This window comes from Aethalodelphis obliquidens, unplaced genomic scaffold, assembly GCF_003676395.1.
Source record: "Aethalodelphis obliquidens isolate GAN/ISIS:26980383/991018 unplaced genomic scaffold, ASM367639v1 scaffold129, whole genome shotgun sequence".
Taxonomy (NCBI): domain Eukaryota; kingdom Metazoa; phylum Chordata; class Mammalia; order Artiodactyla; family Delphinidae; genus Aethalodelphis; species Aethalodelphis obliquidens.
In genome coordinates this window covers 386,330-413,324 of record NW_020838073.1, presented here as the reverse complement: position 1 = coordinate 413,324, position 26,995 = coordinate 386,330, and the positions used below count along the sequence as shown (strand labels likewise).

Here is a 26,995-nt window from a genome sequence, read left to right as displayed (position 1 = left end):
GCTTGGCCGCCTTCCCTGCTGGCGCCCACAGAGGACAGCAGTCGCTCCTACAGACCAGGCGCGCTTTCCTGGAGCACCTACAGCTGCTGTGCTGGCCACTCCACCTGCTCTCCATCACTCAGACCCACCCTTTCTTCAACCCTCATCACGTTCACTGTATCTGAAACCCCTTTTTCCTCCTCAGCAATTAATGAATCCTCTTACCTACCTATGTATCTTATAAAGTATTTTACTTTTTTTCTAACTCTTGCACTGTATTTTTACTTGCGTATGAACTAACTGTATTGTATGAACCAATAAATCAAGACTGCCTATTAATGTGAGGTAAGTATGTTGTGCATTAAACTGATATACTGAATTATGAAGTTTAATTTATGCATCAACTTGTAATGAGATAGGAGTGAATTTTAGAATGAGGTATGCACACGTTCTGTAACTTATTTTCAATGTGATGTTCTCCCTTGCTACTTCATCTCCCCAACACTGTCTATTCATCCTTATGGTTCCCTTCCTGAAAAATATTAAGAAAACTCTACCTTTCATCACCTTACTGCCTGACCACAGTGATGCATTTATCTACAGAAATATGTAACAATGTGCACTAAAAGTTCAAGAATATACAGAGCCAACAAAATAATAGCAGCGATTTTGTGGGGTGGGGGTCACCAAGACCTTCAGGAACAAATAAGCACATTTACAAATATATAAATTTTTAAAACATCACATAAAGTCTTGTATCAAACACTATAATTTCCCAGATTATTTCAAATGAAACAATTTGGGGCATTATTCCTCATAAAAAGGAAGCTAAATGCAAAAAGGCCTTACGGAGATGATTCCAAAACAATGCTGTTAGCTTGCGTGGAAGATGGAGACCGATGCCTCACGAACGCCTCGCCGGGGCAGGTGTGAACCACGTGGCCGACCAAATGGCCCACTGAAGACGGCCGTAACCTGGTTCCCTCTTGGGTGAATGCAGAATTTCGACTACGAGAAGAGGAACAAAAACTGAGTAAAAATGTACTGTAACTCAGTATGTTCAAGTTTCTTCCTTATATGATTGCAGTAGAAAGTGGGTGTGTGTTTTTAAGACTGACCACATTTTACTAAGCTGAGTCTCTGACAAAGACACTATGGTATAAACAGAAAAAACACAGAATAGGAAGTCAAAAGGTCTGAGCTAGAGTTAGCAATCTGCCACGGGGATTTTATCTATTTCAATCATCTATTATCCCCACCAACCTTAATGTTTCTAGGTTTCAGTCACTACAAATGTGCGTCTTAATCAGCATTTACAAAATAAAAGGAGAGAACCCAATAATTCAGAAATATCCTCTGGTCTGAATTCTTTTTTAACCCTTTAATAAATACTTTTATTTATGTGATTTTCTATAATTTCTAAGACTAGAGATACTGAATACCATATTTCCATCTTCATAAGTGACAGAGTCACTTTAGGATTTAGGGAAAGAACAATTTTCTTCATATCATACATAAAATTGTTTCATTAACAGAAAGTCTGATCAGAGTTAGTGACAATTAATTAATTCAACCATCTGGTTTAAATTTGATGTGTCTTCCATAATTTGCTGTAATTGTTTAGTGGGGTACTGGTAACAAATAAGGAACGGCTGGCTGGAAAAGGGACCAGAGAAAGAAGGTTCTGGATCTTCTCCAACAAGCTGATTAGCCTTTGAATTTATATGCAGTCTATTATAAAAAAGATGGCTTAGCACTCTGCAATTAGCAAGACACTGCACAAACTTTTGAGTCTATTTTGTTTCTAAGTAGTGACGAAGACACCTAGCTATTAGGTAACCTGCTGTGAACCAAGCTGTTTGTGCACACACTTTACTTCCAATATGGTAGGAATTTACTCTTAAGCTGACAAACACCCATCAGTGAAACAACTTGTAGAATTTAGTGCACATTTATTGAACATGAATGTGTATGAAATATGTCCAGAGGAAGACTTCTTTAAATATTATATTCCATGCCAAAATTCAAATATTTCTTATATCAACCTTTTGGGTTAACAAGGACGGTCAGTATGGTGACATTCATTTTGTTATCATTATCTTAATCACATACATATAATACATACAACACACTTGTTAACATTATGAAATTAAGATAACATCTTTGGCCAGTACACGTTTATTATCTTATTATTACTACCTACACCCAAGCATCCAGCTTTTGTGAGAAATGCTAGGATGAAGTGCATACACAGTAAGTGCTGAGTAACATGTGCTTCTCAGCTGAGCTATGGCTGAGCTGGTGGGAACTGAGGCTGGAAATCCCTTTTCCTAGACCACAGACACTGGCACAGCAGAAGCAGGGTAGAAGCTTCAGCAAGAGAATCACAACACTTAGCATGTTCAAATAATATGCACTCTCCTCGAAATTATGCTGGAGATACATATGGAAAAGACTTATGTCAGCTACAACCATATTCCCAGATTTTAAGTCTACTAATAGGCCTTGATATATTGGCTAGTGACCCTGACTGTGGAAGTCAGCTTTGTAGTTAAGTGAGCATCTTTATGTCATGCTCTGCTTACACACTGAGCTCCAGGCTGAGAGGAAATAATGCCTTGGAGCAACGAAAATCATGTCTAACTGAAAAATTTTAATTTTACATATTATAATCTTCAGGCAATGGAAACATACAGCCAAACATTTAGAAATTAGCAAAACGTACACCTGATGTACTTACTGATTTGGAGTGCCAGGTGGGGATCGCGATGGAAGGCTTTGTGTTTCCAACCTGTCATCAGATAGTGAATTCCTGCTTACTACTTCCCAATCCATTAATTTCCGTGCCAAGGGCTTACTTGGGGATCTGGAGTAATAATTTAAATAATATGCAAAAAATTTTATTTTTTACCCCAAACTATGTACCAAACCTTACAGTTTGTCTTAATACATCATATTCTAGATGAGTAAACACAACACGTTTATTTACAAGAAATTAATGCATTTGGAGGCTACTTACCAAACAATTTCCTAAGAAAGGAAATCTGCTTTATATGAAGAAAGAAGGCAAGAAAAAGTAGGAAAGAGAATAGGGAAGAGGAGAAAAACGAAAGAAACAAAGAAAGAAAGACGAAAGAAAAAAAACAATGGAATCGTTGGCTATCAAGTTTTCCCAGATACTGCCAACATTATATTTTAGACATTGTCTGTCTCTGTCCCAGCGTCTCTGGGACTTGAGCTTATCTTGTGGTGTTTTAAACAATTCCTAACACATCATCTCCTGAGTGTCCTTAAACCTAAACCCTGGCCCTCTGCCTCAATGAGGACAAGATAAAAATGATAATTGTGTATATTTTATTTATAAATTTTCCCCTTTTATATACAGTAGGTCAGTGGGTTTTTTTCTTTTCTTTTCTTCTTTAGGAAACATTTGGAAGGTTAATTATTTTGTCTCACGGTGGGGAGTAGCGTATGTTTTCTAACCTGTATATTGTCAGTTATTATAGTGATAAAGAAAGTAAATGATCTTTTCAGAAAAGATATTGATCCTTACTGAGGTCAAAAACCCTTAGAATTTTAGGTGAATTAGCAACTGAAGTCATTTTTTATGCAAATTCAAAAAGTGGCCAAAGTTCATGGAAAATACATGATATCTATTTAAATGCCTAGCTTTTTGACATGCAGAGTTCATATGAAGGTTAATACAATGAATTAAGCAAATTACATAAAAACACATAATATATCAGCTTCTAAACTTAGACAGTTTTATATTTCAGTAATAACTCACTGAAGCACATACAAACAGACTAAACTACAAAGCATGGTAACACTGACCACGAGTACTCAAGAAAATTTACATACATAGTAGGAAGCATTAAAACAATGAGTGGGGGGCTTCCCTGGTGGTGCAGTGGTTAAGAATCCATCTGCCAATGCAGGGGACACGGGTTTGAGCCCTGGTCAGGGAAGATCCCACATGCCACGGAGCAACTAAGCCCGTGCACCACAAGTACCGAGCCTGTGCTCTAGAGTCCACGAGCCACAACTACTGAGCCTGTGTGCCACAACTGCTGAAGCCTGTGCGCCTAGAGCCTGTGCTCCGCAACAAGAGAAGCCGCTGCAATGAGAAGCCCGCACACCGCAACTAGAGAGAGCCTGTGCACAGCAACAGAGACCCAACGCAGCCAAAAATAAATAAATGAATTTATTTAAAAAAAAAAAAACAATGAGTGGGGACCATCAATCCTAGCTTTGACCTTCCCACAGACAAACCACTTAAGCTTCTACACCTGAATATCAAAATTTCCTAGTAAAATGTATGCTCCTACGGTCCTCCCCTACCTTCTGAAATGATCTATGAGTATCTACGTTTTCAGTGGAATGTTTTAGTTTATTCATTTTACTAAACCACAAGGAACTTAAATTACTTCTGAATCTAAAGCACACAAATGCCCTATCATTTCATGTATTCATAGCTAAAATCTTTTTAGTTTGGCCTAATGATGTTGCTTTTTTTTCTTTTATTTATTTTTAAATTGAAATATAGTTGACTGACATCTCCTTAATTTAAGAACATTGAACATTTTCTAAAAGAGATGTAATGTTATCAATTTTTTTAAAAAGTCATTGAGTCAGATTTCATTTTTCATAAGTGAATCTGAAGTCATTAAAACATAAACATTTCCCATTACCATGAGTTTAAATTACAGGATTTTCTGATTTGAAGACAAGTCAGGATACCATTTAGTCTAACCACCTCATCAGTCACAATAAAATAAAAATAAAGTATATTATCTCATGCATTAGATTTTTTAAATGAAGTAAAGATTATTAAAATAAACAGCATTTATGGCTCTTCTATTAATGTTAGTAAACAGATTACTCACATATTGGATTATTAAATGTAAACTGTTTAAGTGAGTTCACTAGCCACAGTCAGGAGATCAACTATTTTCATTTTCTAAAAGAGGGAAAGAGTCATTTGAAGGAGGAAAAAAATCCAGTTATACTCACCTAATACAAAGCATCAGAACACTTTACTGTTGTTAATAAACTAAACATGGTTGGAAATGCTTTGCATTTAAAACTAAATTTCAAGGTATTTTATTAACAGTTTTAACCTCAGAGACCCACCCACTCAAGCTTGCTGTCTATGTTTCCTGTTGAGTGTGGAAACTTCAGAGAAAAAAATACCACACTTCATCAGTGTTTGCAATGTGGTAAATTTATTTTCTGACCATGGCACCTTATTTTTCTGTTGCATGGGAACATTCTTTTGCTTTCTTCTTAGATATTATATGATAACTGAAAAAGTTTGAAAGCAATTCAAAGAGTTGATGTATCAGAAAAATAAGTTAACATTTATTATTGCTGAAAAAAACAACCTTACATAAAAAGTTTAAGGAGAAATCTTTTCTAACTATTTATACTGCCAACTAAAATTCCAAGGAGTGGACAAGAATTCTAGAATTCTCTAATACTCTAACAGAATAATTTAATAATTGCTAAAACCATTAGGGTATTTTGATAGATATGCATCAGATCATCACAATCCCAGAAAAGCTTAGTCTTTCAGAGCTAATGGGATCATTAAAACAGTACTTGTCCTAGATGATGACTTATTATTTCAAAGTAGATTCATACAATTCCAGCACAACAAAAGAAACAGGAAGTTATTTGGGGCCCATCATATTGGAATTTTATCTCTACTACTCACTGAATAATGCATATTTGTTTTATAAGATAACCTGTTAAACAATTTCACATTTTAATAATGCATATATAAAATGAAGAACTATCTGACTGGTGACTATCATACTAAGTGAAGTAAGTCAGACAGAGAAAGACAAATATCATATGATACCACTTATATGTGGAATCTTAAAAAAAATGATATAAATAAACTTATTTACAAAACAGAAACAAACTCACAGACTTAGAAAATGAGCTTATGGTTACCAGGCAGAGAAAAGTGGGGGAGGAGAGATAGACTGGGGCTTGGGATTCCCATGTACACACTGCTATATTTTAAATAGATAACCAGGGACTTCCCTGGTGGTCCAGTGGCTAAGACTCCACGCTCCCAATGCAGGGGGCCTGGGTTCAATCCCTAGTCAGGGAACTAGCTCCCATATACCGCAACTAAGAGTTCACATGCCACAACTAAGACCCGGTGCAGCCAAATAAATAAATAGATATATAGATAGATAGATAGGTAACCAACAAGGGCCTACTGCATAGCACAGGGAGTTCTGTTCAATATTCTGTAATAACAGAAATGGAAAAAGAATTTGAAAATGAAGATACTTGTATATGTGTAACTGAATCACTTTGCTGTACACCTGAAACTAACGCAACACTGTTAATCAACTATACTCCAATATAAAATAAAATTTAAAAAAAATTTTTTTAAATATTAAATTTAAAACATAAATAAATAATAAAATAAAATAAAATGCATTGGGAACTGCTCTGGAAAAAAAAATGAACTAGTAAGATGCAGGTGTAACTATCTGTATATCTTTCAAAATCTGATATGCTCAAAATATTAAAGCATTTACACATATAAATAAAGGAAGTCATTTGCATGTGATATTAACATTAATATATAAACACACCTATGACTTGGTATTCATATTAGGATATCATGTTACAGTAGAACTAGTTATGAAATCATGTTCAGTATTTTTACAAATATCAAGCAAGACAAAAAGTTAAGCTTCTTGTTAGGAAAAGAATAAAAAAGTGCAAGTATTTTGTTATGGTGCTATTTTAACAGAAGAATCAGAAAAATATTTACTTTGATTTTAACAAGTCTGAAAGGAGTGTTGCAAAAAAGTTATAGTACTAAGAACTAGAATAAATATGTACATTTTAAGTTAAAACAAAGTTGATAGGAAGTAAACTATTCCTTTCTCAAGAGCAATTTCAAGGAAAATGGTTTCAAATTAACATTTTACTGTACATTTTACCTTTGTACAGGTCCTTAATACTTTCAAACTGGAAACAAGAGTATCTATGAGGGCTTCCCTGGTGCGCAGTGGTTGGGAGTCCGCCTGCCGATGCAGGGGACACGGGTTCGTGCCCCGGTCTGGGAAGATCCCACATGCCGTGGAGCGGCTGGGCCCGTGAGCCATGGCCGCTGAGCCTGCGCGTCCGGAGCCTGTGCTCCGCAACGGGAGAGGCCACAGCGGTGAGAGGCCCGCGTACAGCAAAAAAAAAAAAAAAAAAAAAAAAAAAGTATGACTGTGGAAAGGAGGAATTTGAGTAATTTCAGTAGCTGTATCTATTGGGGCAGACATCTCTGTGTTTTTACTTTCTTTCTTTCTCCCTTCTGAAATAACCAAGCCACTAATATGACACCAAGATTTATATTTAATAGAGAAACTGACAATATTTCCCTCAATAAATCTAAAAATAAATCAATTTCAAAACTTTTTTGAACAAATGCTGAAATGAATTACATCATTCAAATTCAAGTTAAACTTATCACAGCAAAATGCTATATGCCCTGACCAGTGAAATCTTTCCTACATCAAGGCATTTTTCATTGACAATTTTCTGATTGGAGAGATCATTCATAGACAAATCAGGATGAGGGTAAGCCAGGAATGAAGGGGAAAAAAAAAACCCAAGTAAATTTTATTATTCAAACACATAAAAAATCATGTTCTAATGATTTTTTTGTTTCAAATGTCCTTACTCCAAGGAACTTGTAATATTATTTGTTTTTTATTTTTACAAGCTTTCCAGGCACAGTGCTGGCACAGCCTCAGCCCCAGAAATGACTCTGACTGTGCACGCGGACCGGTGGCAGGACGAAGGGAAGGATCTTGCAATTAAATCTACAGCTCAGGATAAAAGGACTTAAGTGTTTAAGATTTACTGACATGAATGACTGCAGATTTTTCAACATCGAAGAAAATTCCTATGATATGCTAAGTGATAAAAACAAGCAACAAAAAGTATGAAACAATGTTTAAAACAAATAAAATATAGACATACATATCAATATCTCTGTGAGTATATACATGGCAAAATCTTGAATAGTAAATACAAAACAATTTTAAATGATTGTGTTGGGGGTAACGATTTTTCTTTTTTCTTTTTTTTTTTGCGGTACACGGGCCTCTCACTGTTGTGGCCTCTCCCGTTGCGGAGCACAGGCTCCGCGGCCATGGCTCACGAGCCCAGCCACTCCGCAGCATGTGGGATCTTCCCGGACCAGGGCTCGAACCCGTGTCCCCTGCATCGGCAGGCGGACTCTCAACCACTGCGCCACCAGGGAAGCCCTACGATTTTTCTTTATGTTATTTGGCATTGTTGGAGCTTTAAAAAAAATGAGCCATCACTTGTGGAGCAATAAAGCAGTTTCTGCTTTTGGAGGAATGAAATAAACAGCAGCTTTTTACCCTAGAAACACAAAGCAGGAGGTCTTTCGGACAAAGACTAAGAGCAAAATTAAAGTCAAAAGCAAAATTCTCCACTTCTCGTTTATTAAAACTCTCAGGCCTCCACTGGCAGCAGACTCTAAGCTCATGACCTCTTTAAGGACTCACCCTCTCTAAGCTATTTTCACTGAAAATACACTGCTTCATTTAAAAAACATCTACCATACCCCACTCATTAGAGAACTGTGGCTACTGTGGTGAATTAAGACAGACAAACTCCCGTCCTCCTAGAGCTGACATCCTACCTAGTGAAGGAGACAGACAATAAACGGGATCATCTTTCACATGTGAGACAGGGAAGGAGTCAAGCTTCTCACGCAGAACAGCAAAAACTACCGCACAGAGGTTAAAAGTGTGGGTAAGAACCTGGGATGCCTGGTTAGAATCTTGCTGCATCCCTCACTCTCCGTACAATCTCAGGTAAATTATTCAAACTCGCTCAGTTTTCTCATCTGTAATGGATTTATTACCTCACTGAGTTTGGGGGTTGTGAGTTAATATACAAAAACTGCCTGGCACAGGTAAGTACAAAATAAGCATTAGCCATTATGAGATTAACTGGTCACCCTCTTCCACTCACATCCCCACAGAGTGATTCTATCCCAGCAGCCAGGCTAATCTCCCACCCTCCCCCATCTTTTTATTTTGGAACATTTCAAATATAAACAGAAGTAGAAAGAAGAGTTTGATAAACCCTGTGTACTCAGGCCCCAGGTTCAACAGCATCATCATGAGAATCCTGTTTCACCTCGCCCCCCAATTATTCTGAAGCAAATCCCAGAAACCGTATGATACTTGTAGATACTTCAGTTTATCACTCTAAAGCACAAGAACTCTACCACACTTTAAAAATGCAAGTCAGTTTATATCCCTCCCATGCCCCCAGTCCCCCTGGCCTCCATTTACAATCCTAAGTCCTCACTGTTCCCAGCACAGGGCCACACAGACTCCGGCCGCTGCCTGCCTGTCTAGCCATCTCCTGGATCACTGCCATGCGCACCCTGCCCACTACTGGCTCCGGCCCAGGGCCTTCCCTGCCTCAGCGCTCACTATATGAGGCGCCTGCTCCACCAATCAGAGTGCAGCCTCCATGAGACTAAGAGGGGTTACTTGTTCTTCACTGTGTTCCCAAGGCCTGAAACAATGCTCGGCACAGTAGGTCTTCAGTAAAGATCAGCTGCCACCAATCTGGTCACTCTCCCTCGTCAGAGCTCTTGGCTGAGTTTTCAATCATCTATTGGACAATCTGGTTAGATCGTTGCTCAGGCATCTCAAACTAGACCTGTGCCAATTTAACGTCTTCTATTACGAGTCTGTTCTCTCCTGTAGCCCCTGTCCATTTTATGTCACTCCAAGCTGACAAGTCTCTCCAGACACTCCTGTCTCTCACACACCTCCACCAACGGGTCAACAACTTGTGCCTGTTCCACTCGCAAAATAAGCTCCTCAAATTTGTTCCCTAGTAACCACTTCACTGTCAATGTTTTAGTTCAGACCTTTGTTATTTTCATTTGGATTACTGCAATAACCTAACCGGTCTCTGGGTACCCAGCCTTACTTCTAATTCATTCTCTATACTTGCTTATAAAACTATTTTCTAAACCATAAATCTGATCATGTCATCTCACTGGTTGAAAAGCAAACTGGTTATTAACAGATCTTAAAAAATGAAGATAACAAAATAGCACCCAAATAAAAAGCAACTTATTTCTTAACAATATGATTTAAAGAAAGAAGAAATGGGCTGGGTAATATATGAGATGAGTCACTATGTTTCTCAAAAATGTTAACAAAAGGGAAACAAGCCTTCCAACAAAATGTTATCTTAATAATATAATACTTGATTCTGCCTAGTCAGGGTTACAATCCTTGGTCCACTAAAAAAACCTGATTGAGTAAACTAGACAAACTATTTCATTATTCGCTCAACATAATTTATCATTTAATTAAAGAAGGAATCATGTGATAATTCTGTAATCATATTTGGAAAAAGAGTTTTTAGCAATTTTAACCTTGCTTTAAAAAAAATTCAGACACTGAATTAGAAGTGGCTTACCTTGCAAACACCCTGTCTTTATTTGCCTTTTCTTTGCCATATTGAACTGACTGGACTTCAGTTCTCCCACTGAAATAGATAAATATGTACAATAAGAAAACCTTAAAGAGAACTACAAGATAAAATGACAACACACAGCATGACTATACTACAATTACATGAGACAAGATATTTCTAGCAGAGAAAAGGGAGCAGAGGGTAAGAAGGAAAGAATGGACTATATTCCACTTCTACCTGGATGGATGAAGCTTAATTACAGTTCTTCCATTAATGAACAAGGATGTGTTCCAAAGACACTTTGTTTTCAGATACTCCTTTGTTTGGGAGTGAGCATGAAAGAAGTAATTCTGTCTGAGAGGAATTCCTCCTCTGCTATGCCCTGGAAAGGCACTCCCTCTAGACTCAGAAACAGGTTGCGCTGTCCCAGCTCATCTAAGCCCTGCCCTCCTGCCACGTCTGCGGTTTGGCTAGTGTCTTTACTACTCCTTCAACAAGGGCCTGACACATTGGGGGAGATCTCGAAGAACTGCTCTTTCCTTGAGCAAGCTTTTCCTCCTCACCTACTGATAACGATCACAGACACATCCTCAAATCCCTCCACGTCCAGATACAGGCAACTCCAGATATTTTTATATAAGAAGGAATGAAGGTCAGAATATGGTTAAGAGTTGGGCATTACAGGGGGTTATCTTGAAGGTGATTTGTCTTCCAAGCACACCGTTTATGCCTGGGAACTGAGCTTCCTCTGTGGTACTCCAATGTGTTGAGAGCAAATTTGTAAATAAAAACTTGGTTCTCAGAGAATCTGTTACTTGCCACATCACATTATTTGATGAATGAACACAAATGTTTAGAATATCAAATATAACCATTTACATAGATGGAAATTTAATATATATAAAAGCATACAAATATAGGTTTCCAAAGCTAATAAGCAATTTTAAGATCATCTTCTATGGACAAGTATAGATAAATGTGAATAGAATGGCACATCTGTTCAAGTTTTAATGGAAAGTCAGAAACATTGTCACGATTTTAAAGTTTAGATAAGTTGATGTTTCTTAACATATTTCCTCTAAGAAGGATGAGCTACACTTGCAATTGTGAACAAGGTAACAGATTTAGGTTCACCACTGCTTTGTACTTCCACATTAGAACAAGGACTGTAATCCCCTGGACATTTTGGAACAGAGATAACAAGGGGGTGTGTGTGTGAGGGGGCTGGTAAAGGAAGTATTAAATCCCCTGATATTCAAAATTCCATCTCTCAGTCTTCGTGAGAGATGACAAGAGTGCTAGTATTCCCAACCATTGCTGATAATGAGGGGGAAAAGCATTTATCCAATGTGTATCCATTAGGGATAGGACTGTATCCAGATAAACATGTCATGCTGCCATTCCTACATCGCTCACAAGATTATTAATCATTCTGGTGATTAAAAAGTATTCTGGATACGTTTTTGAAGTTCTTAAGGACTATAAACAGAAAGCCTAGCTTTCACAACTACAGACATCTACGGCTTGCTTATACACACGAATTTAACTTCACGTTAACCGAGCTGCCCAGGCCTCAGTCCTGTCCTGCTCTGTCTGCTACGCCCCGCATCTGGGAGGCTCCCCTGCAGGCTGGCTTTCTGTCAGTTCTGCCTTTTTTCTGGTGGGAGATCAGAAAGCGGAGCAAGTCAGAAGCAGGTGACCATCAGATGCTGGCAGCCGCTGTAACAGCAGCAGGGACAGGGCACAGAAAGAAACAGAACCCCGCAGATGATGCCACCCCTGATTAAAGCAGCACCGCCCTGGAGATCCAGAATCGACGGTAGCAGCTCACCAGTGCGGCAGCAGGTCTCAGCTTGTGGGCTCCAACCCAGAGTGACACAAGCTTCTGATCCTCAGGCATTACCCATTCTTCCTGCTGCTTCTCCAAACCCCCTCCCTTTTGTTTTCTTAGCCTTTCTAACACCTGTGTTAGAAACCAACTGCCTCAATTAAATTGCTTTTATTTGAAAAATCAAAAGAGCTTCCTGTTTCCCGGACTGATAGAGTAATTTTCCAGGAAAGAGGATTCAAATGGGACATTATTACTCAAAAGGCTGAATGAACAAGTTGAATTTCATAATAAAAATATAAAGATTAAATTCAAATATGAGGGGAAAATGAAGTGTTTATATGTCATATTATCCACATTATTCTACAGGGTTTAGTATAATTAGAACAAAATGTAAAACTGTAACATAATCTAAGAACACTAAATTCTGACAGCAAGATACTTATCTTAAGAACAGTGAGAATATACCAACTGGTGAAAGCGTGCAGGCTTCTTGTAAGTAATTCAAGCAATATCGAAAAGCATAACAAAAAAAGTAAACAGATTTAGCCACAGCCATACCCCTAGGAAATAATCTCCATTATGAGCAGGGAAAACTCATTCTGAAACTCTATACATACATAGAAAAGGCTACAAATATGGATATAATTCTATTACAATGTGATTATGCTATATATGCCACAATGAAAATACTAAATGGATTTCTCTTGAATTAAAGGAAAGAAAAAGGCTACCATTCATTTACAAAAGAAGAAGGAGGAGAAGAATAAAAAGGTCAGGGAAGGGCTTCCCTGGTGGCGCAGTGGTTGAGAGTCCGCCTGCCAATGCAGGGGACACAGGTTCGTGCCCCAGTCCAGGAAGATCCCACATGCCGCGGAGCGGCTGGGCCCGTGAGCCATGGCCGCTGAGCCTGCGCAGCCGGAGCCTGTGCTCCGCAAAGGGAGAGGCCACAACAGTGAGAGGCCCGCGTACCACAAAAAAAAAAAAAAAAAAAAAGGTCAGGGAAAATCTTAAAAGCTTAGTGTATTATATTAATATTTAATTTTTGTTAATATGGATTCACATAGTTCACTAGTCCCTGCTTCCTCTTGCTTTCTTATATTATTACTTTTACTTTGCCCAAGTTTATAACATTTTAATACTATTCTGTAGTTATAATTCTCATAGTTGTCAAGGATTCGTTCCATATTTAAAGAATTTAATCTTTATTCTGACTTCTTTCACCAAGATGCTTCTTGAGTCATTTTGAATTCTCTCTTAGATGGCTTAACTTTACCATTAAATTTTTTTTCAAAATAGGCTCAGAGATGTTATATTCCCTGAGGTTTTGTATATTTGATACTGTCTAGCTATTGACTCTACGCTTGAACGGGAACCTGGTTCAGTATTTTTCGGTCACTTGTTTCCTTTAAGGCTTGACAGACAAAGGGTGGCCCATAAGCTACATACAAACCTGAAGAAAGGTTTTATTTAGCATTCACAGTGTTTAAAAATATTTAATCCCAAATATTTAATCTAACAAGACTGATAAGGGAAAAAGAGAGAAGACACAAATTACCAATATCAAGAATGAGAGAAATGACCTTACTAGATTCTAGAGATATTGAAAATATAATAGGGTAATATTACAACCTTTTTGCCAAAATATTCAAGAACTTAGACAAAATAGATAAATTCCTTGAAAACCATGATCAAAGTCCACCCAGGAAGAAAGAGAAAACCTGAACTGCTTCATTGGTATTAGAGAATCTGAATGTGCTGTTCAAAAGCCTCCTATAAATAACGCTTCTGCCTTAGAAAAGAACAGAACTGGAAAATTCTATCAAACATTTTAAAAGGAAATAATATTATTAGAGAAACTCTTCTAGAAAACTGAAAATGAGGAAATACTTCCCAACTCATTCAATGAGGCCAAAATGATCCTGACACCAAACCTGATAATGACATTACAAAAGAAAACTAAAGAGAAATATCCTTCACAAACATAAATGCAAAACTTCTAAACAAAATGTAAGCAAATTAAACAAAATAATATATAAAAAGGATAACAGATCATAACCAAGTGGGGTTTCTCTCAGGAATGTACGGCTGCTTTACCATTTGAAAGTCAATCAATAGAATTCATCAAATAAACAACTAAAAAGAAAACTCATATGATCATTGTGATAGCTGCAGGAAAAGCACTTGACAAAAACCAATAACCAATCCTAATAAAAACTTCCCACAAATGCGAAACAGAGGAACTGCCTCAACATGCATGATATAGGGCATGTGTGAAAGCTCACAACCAACATCACACTTAACAGTGAAATACTGAGTGGCTTCCCCTAAGATAAGGAACAAGACAAGGATATCTGCTCTCACCGCTTCTACTCAACACTATACTGGCGATTCTAGCTGGGGCAACAAGTAAGGAAAAAGGAATAAAAAGGATCAGAATAGAAAGGAAAAATTAAAACCGTTTTTGGCCTCTAGGAAGAAAATCTTTCGGCAACTATAAAAAAAGCTCCTAAAATAAATGAGGTAAAAGCGAAGTTTAACAAAACAAGATCAACATAAAAAAATCAATTGCAGGCTTCCCTGGTGGCGCATGCCGATGCAGGGGACACGGGTTTGTACCCCGGTCCGGGAAGATCCCACATGCCGCGGAGCAGCTGGGCCCGTGAGCCATGGCCGCTGAGCCTGCACGTCCGGAGCCTGTGCTCCGCAACGGGAGAGGCCACAACAGTGAGAGGCCCGTGTACCGCAAAAAAGAAAAAAAAAAAAAAAAATCAATTGCATTTCTAATTAACTGTGATGAACAATCTGAAATTAAAATATAATAAGACAATTTATAATAGCATCAAAAACATGAAATAATTAAGGATACATTTGGAAAAGATGTGAAAATAATTAAGGATGCATTTGGAAAAGATGTGGAAAAGATGTGAAAAGATGTGAAAAGATGTGAAAGATACATTTGGAAAAGATATGCTGAAAACTACTGCTGAGAGAAAATTTAAGTAAATAAAAAGATATACCATGTTTCACGAGTCATAAACCTCAATATTTTTTTTATTGGAGTATAATTGCTTTACAATGTTGTGTTAGTTTCTGCTGTACAATGAAGTGAATCAGCTATGTGTATACACATATCCCCTCCCTCCTGGACCTCCCTTCCACCCCACCCCACATCCTGCCCATGTAGCTCGTCACCGAGCACCGAGCTGAGCCCCCTGTGCTATACAGCAGGTTCCCACTAGCTAGCTATTTTACGCATGGCAGTGTATATATGTCTATCCTAATCTCCCAATTCATCCCACCCTCCCCTTCCCCCGTGTCCACACATCGGTTTCTATTTCTACATCTCTATTCCTGTCCTGAAAACAGGTTCATCTGTTACCATTTTTCTATATTCCACACATATGCGTTAATATACAATATTTGTTTTTCTCTCTCTGGCTTACTTCACTCTGTATGACAGACTCTAGGTCCATCCACATCTCTACAAATGACCCAATTTCCTTCCTTTTTATGGCTAATATTCCATTGCATATATGTACCACATCTTCCTTATCCATTCATCTGTCATTGGACATTTAGGTTGTTTCCATGTCCTGGCTATTGTAAATAGTGCTGCAATGAACACTGGGGTACATGTATCTTTTTGAATTATGGTTTTCTCAGGCTATATGCCCAGGAGTGAGATTGCTGAGTCATACGGTAGTTCTATTTTTAGTTTGGTTTTTTTTTAATTAGTACATCCATACATTTTTTAAAGATATGATTATTTATTTTTGGCTGCACTGGGTCTTCGTTGCTGCACATGGGTTTTCTCTAGTGGTAGTGAGCAGGGGCTACTCTTCATGCGGTGCATGGGTTTCTCATTGAGCTGGCCTCTCTTGTTGCAGAGCACGGGCTCTAGGCACAAGGGCTTCAGTAGCTGTGGCTCGCGGGCTCCAGAGCACAGGTTCAGTAGTTGTGGTGTACGGGCTTAGCTGCTCTGTGGCACGTGGGATCTTCCCGGGCCAGGGATTGAACCTGTGCCCCCTGCATTGGCAGGCGATTCTTAACCACTGCGCTACCAGGGGAGTCCCAATTTTTAGTTTTTTAAGGAACTTCCATACTGTTCTCCACAGTGGCTATATCAATTCACATTCCCACCAACAGTTCAAGAGGGTTCCCTTTTCTCCACACCTTCTCCAGTATTTCTTGTTTGTAGATTTTTTGATGATGGCCATTCTGCCCAGTGTGAGGTGATACCTCGTTGTAGTTTTGATTTGCATTTCTCTAATAATTAGTGATGTTGAGCAGCTTTTCATGTGCCTCCTGGCCATCTGTATGTCTTCTTTGGTAAAATACCTGTTTACGTCTTCCACCCATTTTTTTTTTTTTTTTTGCTGTACGCGGGCCTCTCACCGTTGTGGCCTCTCCCGTTGCGGAGCACAGGCTCCGGACGCGTAGGCTCAGCGGCCATGGCTCATGGGCCCAGCCGCTCCGCGGCATGTGGGATCTTCCCGGACCGGGGTACGAACCCGTGTCCCCTGCATTGGCAGGCGGACCCTCAACCACTGCGCCACCAGGGAAGCCCCACCCATTTTTTGATTCAGTTGTTTTTCTGATATTGCACTCCATGAGCTGTTTGTGTATTTTGGAGATTAATCCTTTGTCTGTTGCTTCGTTTGCAAATATTTTCTCCCATTCTGAGGGTTGTCTTTTTGTCTTGTTTATGGTTTCCTTTGCTGTGTAAAAGCTTTTAAGTTTAATTAGATCCCATTTGTTTATTTTTGCTTTTATTTTCATTACTCTAGGAGGTGGGTCAGAGAAGATCTTGCTGTGGTTTATGTCAAAGAGCGTTTTTCCTACGTTTTAGCTCCGTTTTTCTTTCTCAAGATTGCTCTGGCTATTCGGGGTCTTTTGTGTTTCCATACAAAGCATAACATTTTTGGTTCTAATTCTGTGAAGAATGCCATTGGTAATTTGATAGGGATTGCACTGAATCTGTAGATTGCTTTGGGTAGTAGAGTCATTTTCACAATGTTGACTCTTCCAATCCAAGAACATGGTACATTTCTCCATCTGTTTATGTCATCCTTGATTTCATTCATCAGTGTCTTATATAGTTTTCGGCATACAGGTCTTTTGTCTCCCTAGGTAGGTTTATTCCTCGGCATTTTACTCTTTTTGTTGCGAAGGTAAATAGGGTTGTTTCCTTAATTTCTGTTTCTGATCTTTCATTGTCAGTGTATAGGAATGCAAGAGATTTCTGTGCATTAATTTTGTATCCTGCAACCCTACCAAATTCACTGCTTAGCTCTAGTAGAGAAAACTCAATATTTTTAAGATGCCAATTCTCCTGAAACTGATCTATAGTTTCAGCACAATTCCAGTTAGAATCCCAGAAGTCTTTCTTGTAGAAACTGATCAGCTAATTCTAAAATTCAGATGAAACTGCAATGGGCCTAGAACATTCAAAACAACTTCTAAAAAGAACAAAGTTGGAAGACTAATACTACTGGACTTAAGACTTACTATTAAAAAGTCCAGAAATAAGTCCACCCAAATGTGGACCACTGATTTCTAGCAAAGGTGTAAAGGCAATGCTGTGGAGAAAGAATAATCTTTTCAACAAAAAATGCTAGAACAACTGGATATCCATATGTAAAAAGACAAACGTCAATCCATACTTCACACCATATGCAAAAATTACTTTCAAATCGATCATAGACCTAAACGTAAGGGTTAAAACTGTAAAACTCTTAGAAGAAAACAGGAGTAAATCTTTGTGACCTTGGGTTAGGCAAAGATTCCTTAGATATGACACCAAAAGAAAGATCCATGAAAGAAAAAACTGGTAAATTGAACTTATCAAAATTACATGCTCTTCAGAAAACTAGTCAAATGAAAAGATACCAGGAGGCAGTGGTAAGAATCTGGTGGAATTAGAACTCTCATACACTGATGGTGGGCATGTAAAACGATAACACGTGCTTTGGAAAAACGACCAGCAGATTCTTGCAAAGTTAAACATACATCTACCATAAGATCTGGTGATTCCACTCCTAGGTATTTAACCAAGGGAACTTAAGCAAATGTCCATACAAACCCTTCCACATCAATGTTCACAGCAGCTTTATTTGTAATAGCCCAAGTCCGGAAGCAAGCCAAACAGAGAAACAACCCACTTGATATCCATAATTCAGTGAATGGATAAACAAAATGTCTTATATATCTACACAATGGAATACTACCCTACAATAAAAAGATATGAACCATCAATGCAGGCAACAACAAAATATATGTTTTCAATTTATATAAAACCCTAGAAAATGCAAACCAATTTATAGAAACAGAAAGCGGGCCAGCGGATACATGGGGACAAAGAGAGGAGAGAGAAAAGGGGTTTCAGAGGGGTAAGAGGAAAATCCCGGGGTGGATATGCTTGCTATCTTAATTGTGGTAATGGGTTCATGGATGTATATACATCCCCAAACATGACATTTTAAACTTTAAATATGGTAAATTATTCTGTCAATTATACCTTAATAAAACTGTTTTAAAAACGTAAAATCTGCCAGTACTAGGTCCATATTCCCCCAAGGGCAATAACAGCCTGAACGGCAAGTGTTGCTGCCCTCAACCAGTATTTTCTTTTTTAATTAGATAGTTCTTGAGCTTTTTTTTTAAAGAATTATTTAATTTACTGCTTAGCGCTTCAACTTCCATGATGAGAAATTTCCCTTCTTTTTTGTTTTGTTCTGGTTTTTTTTGGCTGCAACATGCGGCATGAAGGACCCTAGTTCCCTGACCAGGGATCAAACCCATGCCCCCTGCAGTGGAAGTGCAGAGCCTTAACCACTGGACCGCTGGGCAAGTCCCTTGAGCTAGTTTCTTTTTGTTAATATCAGGTAGAAATTTCATCCTGTTTCAGGGATGATTTTCTCCCAAACAGGTTTCTTCAAATGTCTTTGGTATCTGTAGTCATCGTGACTAGATTTTGTTTTCTGTGGTATAGTTTGGGGAAATTACTTGATTTTTTTTTTTTTTTCATCTGAGACTGGTTTAAATTATGGTTAAAGGCTGGTTACTACATTCTAGTAATTTCTTTGTTGCCTAATTGAAGTGGTGTGTGTATACTGACGTGTATGTCATATTTTCAAGGTCAGAGGGAAGAAACAGTTCTGCTAAAGTTAAGTATAGTTCTTGTATAACAACCCCGGTGGTCATTTAGGTAAGGAATTAAATTTATTGAAGGAATACCAGTATGGTCTGCACTGTTCTCTCACTGGAGATTTCTTCTGTACCTGCTAAGATTTAGTACCAATAGATAAGACTTTTAGATTTTTCCTTGACTCTCACTACCGATGTCATACTCATTCCCTAAACCTAATTACCTTTAAATTTACAAGTACCAACACCTTACTTTCCCAGTACTGCTTTTAGGATGGTGACAGGGGAGCCAATCATGACATCAAGCCACTTACGAATCTGCTGTGCCTTTTTTATGGTTACAATTTCCTTAATTCTAGTTAAGTGCTGATACTGAATTTTGCGGCTACTTTTATTTGGAAGGAGGATGTGTTTTTAATGGTATACCCTGTACGACGCTTTATGCTGTTGTGTTTTATTTTCTGATTACAAATGGGGCATTTATAAATGCTTGAGGTTTACAATACAAATCTTTTCTGGGCCACATCTAAATATTTTCTTCACGAGAAAGTCATCTTACAAATATTTAACAAAGACAATGGAAATTATAGCAGGAGTAGATTGTAACTAATTAAATACAGTTGATTTACTTTAGGAAATAACGACCTGGAATACAGGTAATGGAACAGGTTTCTCAAGTCTGGCTTTATAATGAGAACCTACAGAACTTTCTGCTGATTAGACAAAGCGGCCAAACCCCGCGAAGACTTTGACTTAGTAGGCGCGCATGAGTAACAGATTCTATGGTTCAGTAAACTAGACTTTTCTTTAAAAGGAGGAAAAAATCCAACACTGAAGTATCAAAGCATAAGCAATACTTACCAATACCGGAATTTTGAACCTAATGTAAAATAATGTGCAAAAAAATTCTTTTGAGGTGGAAGTGGTCTGTCCAGACGGAAGAATGTGTGATGTTCTACACATGCTTTCCACAAGTTTTTACATGCTCTGTAATTCACCATGTTAAATCCCAATAATGTTTCTCTAGATTCATGCTGTAATAAATGACAAAATGCAGAGAATATCATGAGAATGTCAGGATCTAATGTTCCATTTAATTTATTTTTTACAGGTAAATACTCTACCTTTACAAACACTAACCCTTCCTGTGTCTTTTTTGCTTATCCCATAAAAAAGCAGTAAAATTAATGGAAAGGTTTGCAAAATGTGGACCTCATTTGGTAATATTACAACTCATAGGAACTGTTATTTTAGAACACAGTTAGAAACAAATTTAAAACTTGATATGTATCTATTTTCAAAACTTAGTAGCTATAATTATTTCAAAATACAATCCTGGCCCACAAATTAAACTTTAAGATACATCAAGAGACCTTTCAACAATATCTCTAAACTTATAAATCTGTCTAGATTGTAAATAAGTAAATAAAAACATTCAGCACTTCTGAACACTTTTTTGAAATTCTTATTTTAAAATAAGTAGCAACAGGGACTTCCCTGGTAGCGCAGTGGTTAAGAATCAGCCTGCCAATGAAGGGGACACGGGTTTGAGCCCTGGTCCGGGAAGATCCCACATGCCGTGGAGCAACTAAACCCGTGCGCCACAACTACTGAACCTGCGCTCTAGAGCCTGCAAGCCACAACTACTGAGCCCGCGTGCCACATTTACTGAAGCCCACGTGCCTAGAGCCCGTGCTCTGCAACAAGAGGCCACCGCAATGAGAAGCCCATGTACCGCAGGGAAGAGAAGCCCCCGCTTGCTGCAACTAGAGAAAAAGCCCACGCGCAGCAACAAAGACCCAACACAGCCAAAAATTAATTAATTAATTAAAAAGTTAAAATAAGCAGCAACAGAAGCATTTCTTTAATTTTTCTTTAAAAATTTGGCACAAATTGCTATTTAAATAAATGGTTTCACTGAACTATCTATAGCAAGGCATACATGTCATAGGTGTACAGCTATGATTTTCACACAGTGACTGCAACCAGGTCCAGAAATGGACCGTTAAGCAGCGCCTCCGAGCGCCTTGTCTTCCCGTCTCTACCACATAACCTCTACACGTGCCCACCTTCTGCCTTTTATGCCCACAGGTTAATACCACATAACCTCTACACGTGCCCACCTTCTGCCTTTTATGCCCACAGGTTAATACCACATAACCTSTACACGTGTGCCCACCTTCTGACTTTTATGCCCACAGGTTATCATGCTTGTTTCTCAACTTTACATACACGGACTCATACATGTATGTCTTTAGGTCTGACTTCTTTTGTTCAATATTATGTTTCTATATTCCTCCATGTAATTGTGAAGCAGTAATTGACTCACTTCATTCTACACACTATGCTCTCATGTGAACAGACCACAGTTTATTAACCTGTTTACCGTTGACAGACATTTAATGTTTCTAGTTTGGTGATGTGAAAATGTTGTTCCTGTGTGTATTCCTGTATTTTGTCAGATGCGCGTAGGTGCGAATTTCTGTTGCTGGGCCACAGATGCCATGCGCTCACCTCTGGTCGGTGCCGCCCAGCCGTTGCCAAAATGATCAGCCTGACAGGCACCCCCTCTACCAGCAGCGCATGCTCTTCACACTCCCCGGTCACTGGCTCCCCATCTTTTTGCTCCACTATTCTGGTGGTTGCGTGAAATTATCACATTTTGGTTATAATCTGTATTTCTCTGATGCTTAATTGAGGTTCAACAGCTTTTCATGTTACTGGCCATGGGGATATTCTCAGTTCTGGAGTGTCTGTTCAAGTCACTAGCGTACTTCTGGGTTGGGCTGGATACACAACCAAGGACATAGATGGTGTGTGTGTATCATACACATATTCTGTGCTATTTGACTTTCTTAATCATGTCTTTTGACGAACATAGTTCTTAATTTTAACCAGTTCTAGTTACTGATCTTCTCCTTTAATGTTAGTTTCCCTTCTATGTCCTATTAAAGCAATCTTTGCCTATCAAAAGGTCATGAAGATACCTTCTATGACTAAAATACAGTAAAATGCCCATGTATAAATATTAAGCTGTGATATTAGAAGATGATATGCTTAAAATATCACTTCTTGATCACCAGAGAATTCTTAATTCTGTGTAACAGTTGCTTTGTATGCATTAACACTCCCTCAGAGAATGGTTGTGAGGATTAAATGATATGAAAACGGTTGATACGTTACCAGGCACACAGTAAGACTTTAAGAAATGTTAGATACTATATTATTAGTATTACTAACAACAATAGCACTATAATGGGGAGCAAATTGGAAAAGTTGACTTAAACACCGCCTCCTACCAATATAATTATCAAAGTAAAATGTTTGTTCTCTAGTTTCCAGATATGATTTATTATATTTTATTCCTCTAAACATTTATTGAAACATGTACAAGAATGTTCATTAACAGCATTAATCATAATAGTCACAACGTGGAAATGGCAAAACTGTCCACTAACATAGTAAGAATGAATAACTAATGTATGGTATATTCATTCAGTAGAATTCCACAGCAAGGGAGCAAACTATCGCTAGGTGTAACAACACGAATGAATCTCACAATGTTAAGGGAAAGAAGGCAGATAAAAATGAAAACGTTCTGTATGATTTTAGATTTTAAAATTCAAAACTAAGCAAACTAATCCACGATGATACAAATGAGAATAATATTTACCTTTTGGGAGAGTTAATGACTGCTAGTGGGCGTCAACTCCATTAGTAATAATACCAGCTGCCAGGGTGGTAGTAATGTTCTACATAATAACATTGTATATTATATACTTATCAAGCACTATACTTAATTTCTGTTGGTTTTATTTCAATAAAAACTCTCTTGAAATAAAACGTCTATGTTTTGTGAGTATAATGATGAATCATAGTCAGTAGATCAATAGCCTCTATAAAATACATTTGATTCAAATATATTTTAAGGCTTTGAATACATTTTATTTTATTATTTATTTATTATGTATTTTTGATGTGGACCATTTTTTTTTAAGTCTTTATTGAACTTGTTATAATATTGCTTCTACTTTATGTTTTGGTTTTTTGGCCTCGAGGCATGTGGGATCTTAGCTCCCCGACCAGGGATCGACCCCGCATTCCCTGCACTGGAAGGCGAAGTCTTAACCACTGGACCGCCAGGGAAGTCCCTGAATACATTTTATACACATATACACATATACACATCCCGAAATGTGCATTAATTTGTCAAGACTTCTAGTAATGTCAGTCAAAGGATAAGGTTAATTTAATTTGATGAAATAGATAAAATCATTTATAAGATGAAATTCTTTCCAACACTGTACTTTCTGTGATAATGTGTTGTATTTAATACACAAAAAGGACATCAGTCCAACAAAGGGAGGAAATGTACTACACGTTCATTAACTAGGAATAAAACTAAACGCTCAGAATCCCCCAAATGAAATGTACTCCTATGTGAAAGGAAGTGCTGTAGATTTAGTTTAAAAAAAGAAAGAAAGAAAGAAAAAGGACATATAAATGCTCAGTTACTGACCTCATGAATGGACCCTGGGGACGACAATGAACATCACAATTGAGACCAGTTTCTAAGTTCAAGAGATAGCAGAACAGATATCTAGAATAACTTCTGATCAGAACCACAGAAACACTAGGGATATACTTTGTCATAAAATGTGAATTACTTAACTGAGTAGGCAGTTATTAACAGTATTAACACATTTACTTGCACTAAAAGTTCTGTAATGAATGACGACTTATTTCTTAAAGGACTTAAGTTATGTTAATAAGATCAACTCACCAATTCTTTTCTCAGTTGAATAAAAAACTGTTTGCACTTAAAAGAAAGTTTTACAATCTTCAACCTGGATAAAAAGAGAATGAATTGGAGTATTTAAAATATTGAACAAAGATAAAAATATTAATCTAAAAAATTAAAAAATAATCTTTTAACTGTATGTTTAGTAATGTCTAAATATTTAATTATATATACATATATAAAGTACATAAAGAATCTATTAAAGTTTTTGGTGCTTCGTGAAAAAATAATTAGAATTTATATGCTCAACTGAGCTTAGTTTTATCAGAACATTTTGCTGTAAACTATACATTTCCCAATTTTGTGTCTAAAGAAATACATAAAAACACATATCACAAGTTAAAATTTTAAGAATACCAATAATATAGTCATTTACTCTCTAAAACTGCAAGTAGTTTTCTGCACGTTAAGAGCTTGGAAATCACCAATCCATCCTGGCAACAAGTAAAAAGCTCAACAGATTGAAAAATCCACAACTCTTCTTAAATACACAAGGAAGGGAAGAGCACAGGGCAAACGGCTACCCCCAAGATTTGAGAGACCAACAGCTGAGTACAGGGAATCAGAGCTTCCCAGAGAAGATTCAGGAGCAGAAACTGCCAGAGGAAGCAGTGCCAGGGTAGGAAAATCTGAACTGTATTTTATGAGTTGTGGAAGGCTCAGCGTGGTCAACCCTGAGAGTTAAAAACCCCAAGAGGCCCCAGTCATAGGGCGGACCTCACGGTATTGTGAGATATAGCTCTAGAAGCTCAAACAGATTCCGAAAATAAATACCAAAGAAAAGTACCCTCAGATTTCCGACAGGGAAAGGGAAAGAAACCATGCTGAACTAGGCCAGAGCACTCTGCTCTTAACAAGGCCTACCTTTAGGGGAATCTTGTTAACCAGAGCCTGACCTGGGGGAGGAAAATACCCAAGTCCAGCCCACTCTAGCCAACCTGTCCCACCCAAGGGGAGAAAAAAAAATGAGAAACACTGTGAAGCTCACAGTCTAGAGGCCTGGGCTCATTAAAACACTGAGAGCTAATCACAGGACTACAGAAAACCCCCTTCTGTCGACACCTCACCACCACATTACTAAGAGCCTATTTACAGCGTTCCTGTTACCAGGGTATCCTATCTGCCCATCAAGAAAAGATTACAAGGCATACCAAAAGGCAAAAACCACAATGTAAAGACAGAGTAAGCATCAGAACCAGATATGAGAGGAATGTGGGACTTATCAGACTGGGAGTTTAAAACAACTACGATTAACAGGCTAAGAGCTCCAAAGGATAAAGTAGAAAGCAAGAACAAAGAACAGATGGGCAATGTAAACACAGAAATGAAAATCATAAAAAAGGACCCCAAAATAAAAAATGAATATGCAGAAACCTGTTCCACTTCTATACACTAACAACGAGCTATCAGAAAGAGAAATTAAGGAAACAATCCCATTGACTATCACATTGAAAAGAATAAAATACCTGGGAATAAATCTACCTAAGGATGTAAAACCTGGAAAACTATAAGACACTGATGAAAGAAACTGAAGAGGACACAAACAGATGCAAAGATACACTGTATTCTCGGATTGGAAGAATTAATATTGTTAAAATGACCATACTACCCAAGGCAATCTATATATTCAATGCAATCCCTATCAAAATACCAATGGCATTTTTCACAGAACTAGAACAAATAATTTCAAAATTTGCATGGAAGAGATACATGTATATGTATAACTGAATCACTTTGCTGTACAGCTGAAACTATCACAACATTGCTAATCACCTACACTCCAAAATAAAATGAAAAGTTAAAAAAAAAACTTGTTTGGAAACACAAAAGATCCCGGATAATTAAACAATCTTGAGAAATAACAGAGCTGGAGGAATCCTGCTTCCTGACATCAAACTATAGTACAAAGCTACAGTAACCAAAACAGTCTGGTACTGGCATAGAAACAGACACATAAATCAGTGGAAGAGAATAGACAGCCCAGAAATAAACCTATGCTCACATGGTCAATTAATCTATGACAAGAAGACAAGAATATACAATGGAGAAAAGACAGTCTCTTCAATAAATGGTGTTGGGAAAACTGGATGCTACATGCAGAAAAATGAAAACTGGACAACTTTCTCACACCATATACAAAATAAATTCAAAATGGATTAAAGACTTAAATGTAATACCTGAAATCATAAAACTTCAAGAAGAAAACACAGACAGTAACCTCTTTTACATTAGTCTTAGCAATATTTTTTGGTTATGTCTCCTCAGGTAAGGGCAGCAAAAGCAAAAATAAACAATGGGACTACATCAAATTAAAAGATTCTCCACAGTGAAGCAAACCAACAAAACAAAAAGGTAGCCTACCAAGTGAGAGAAGATACTTGCAAATGATATATCCAATAAGGGGTTGATATCCAAGTATATAAAGAACTTTTTTATACAACTCAGTATCAAAAAACAAATTTGATTAAAAAATGGGCAGAAGACCTGAATAGACATTTTTTACAAAGACATACACATGGCCAACAGGGACATTAAAAGGTGTTCAACATCATTAATTATCAGAGAAATGCAAATCAAAACTACAATGAGATACCACCTCACACCTGTCAGAATGGCTATTATCAAAAAGACAAGAAACAACAACTGTTGACAAGGATGTGGAGAAAAGGGAATCTTTGTGCACTGTTGGTGGGAATGTAAATATGTGCAGCCACCATGGAAGACAGTATGGAGGG

The 26,995-nt window shown here is 37.7% G+C and overlaps 1 protein-coding gene across 4 annotated transcripts in view; it reads right to left on the bottom strand.

Moving 5' to 3' along the window:
- PTPN4 (protein tyrosine phosphatase non-receptor type 4) overlaps positions 1 to 26,995 on the bottom strand; it is a 178,466-nt gene that overhangs the window by 41,901 nt on the left and 109,570 nt on the right. For all 4 annotated transcript variants that reach the window (XM_027099162.1, XM_027099164.1, XM_027099165.1 and 1 more), the window contains exons 11-15: positions 24,243 to 24,306; positions 20,321 to 20,493; positions 10,486 to 10,554; positions 2,720 to 2,845; positions 829 to 987 (exon numbers count right to left, since the gene is read on the bottom strand). In XM_027099162.1, coding sequence (XP_026954963.1) covers positions 829 to 987; positions 2,720 to 2,845; positions 10,486 to 10,554; positions 20,321 to 20,493; positions 24,243 to 24,306 — 591 coding nt within the window. The remainder of the gene's footprint in view (positions 1 to 828; positions 988 to 2,719; positions 2,846 to 10,485; positions 10,555 to 20,320; positions 20,494 to 24,242; positions 24,307 to 26,995) is intronic.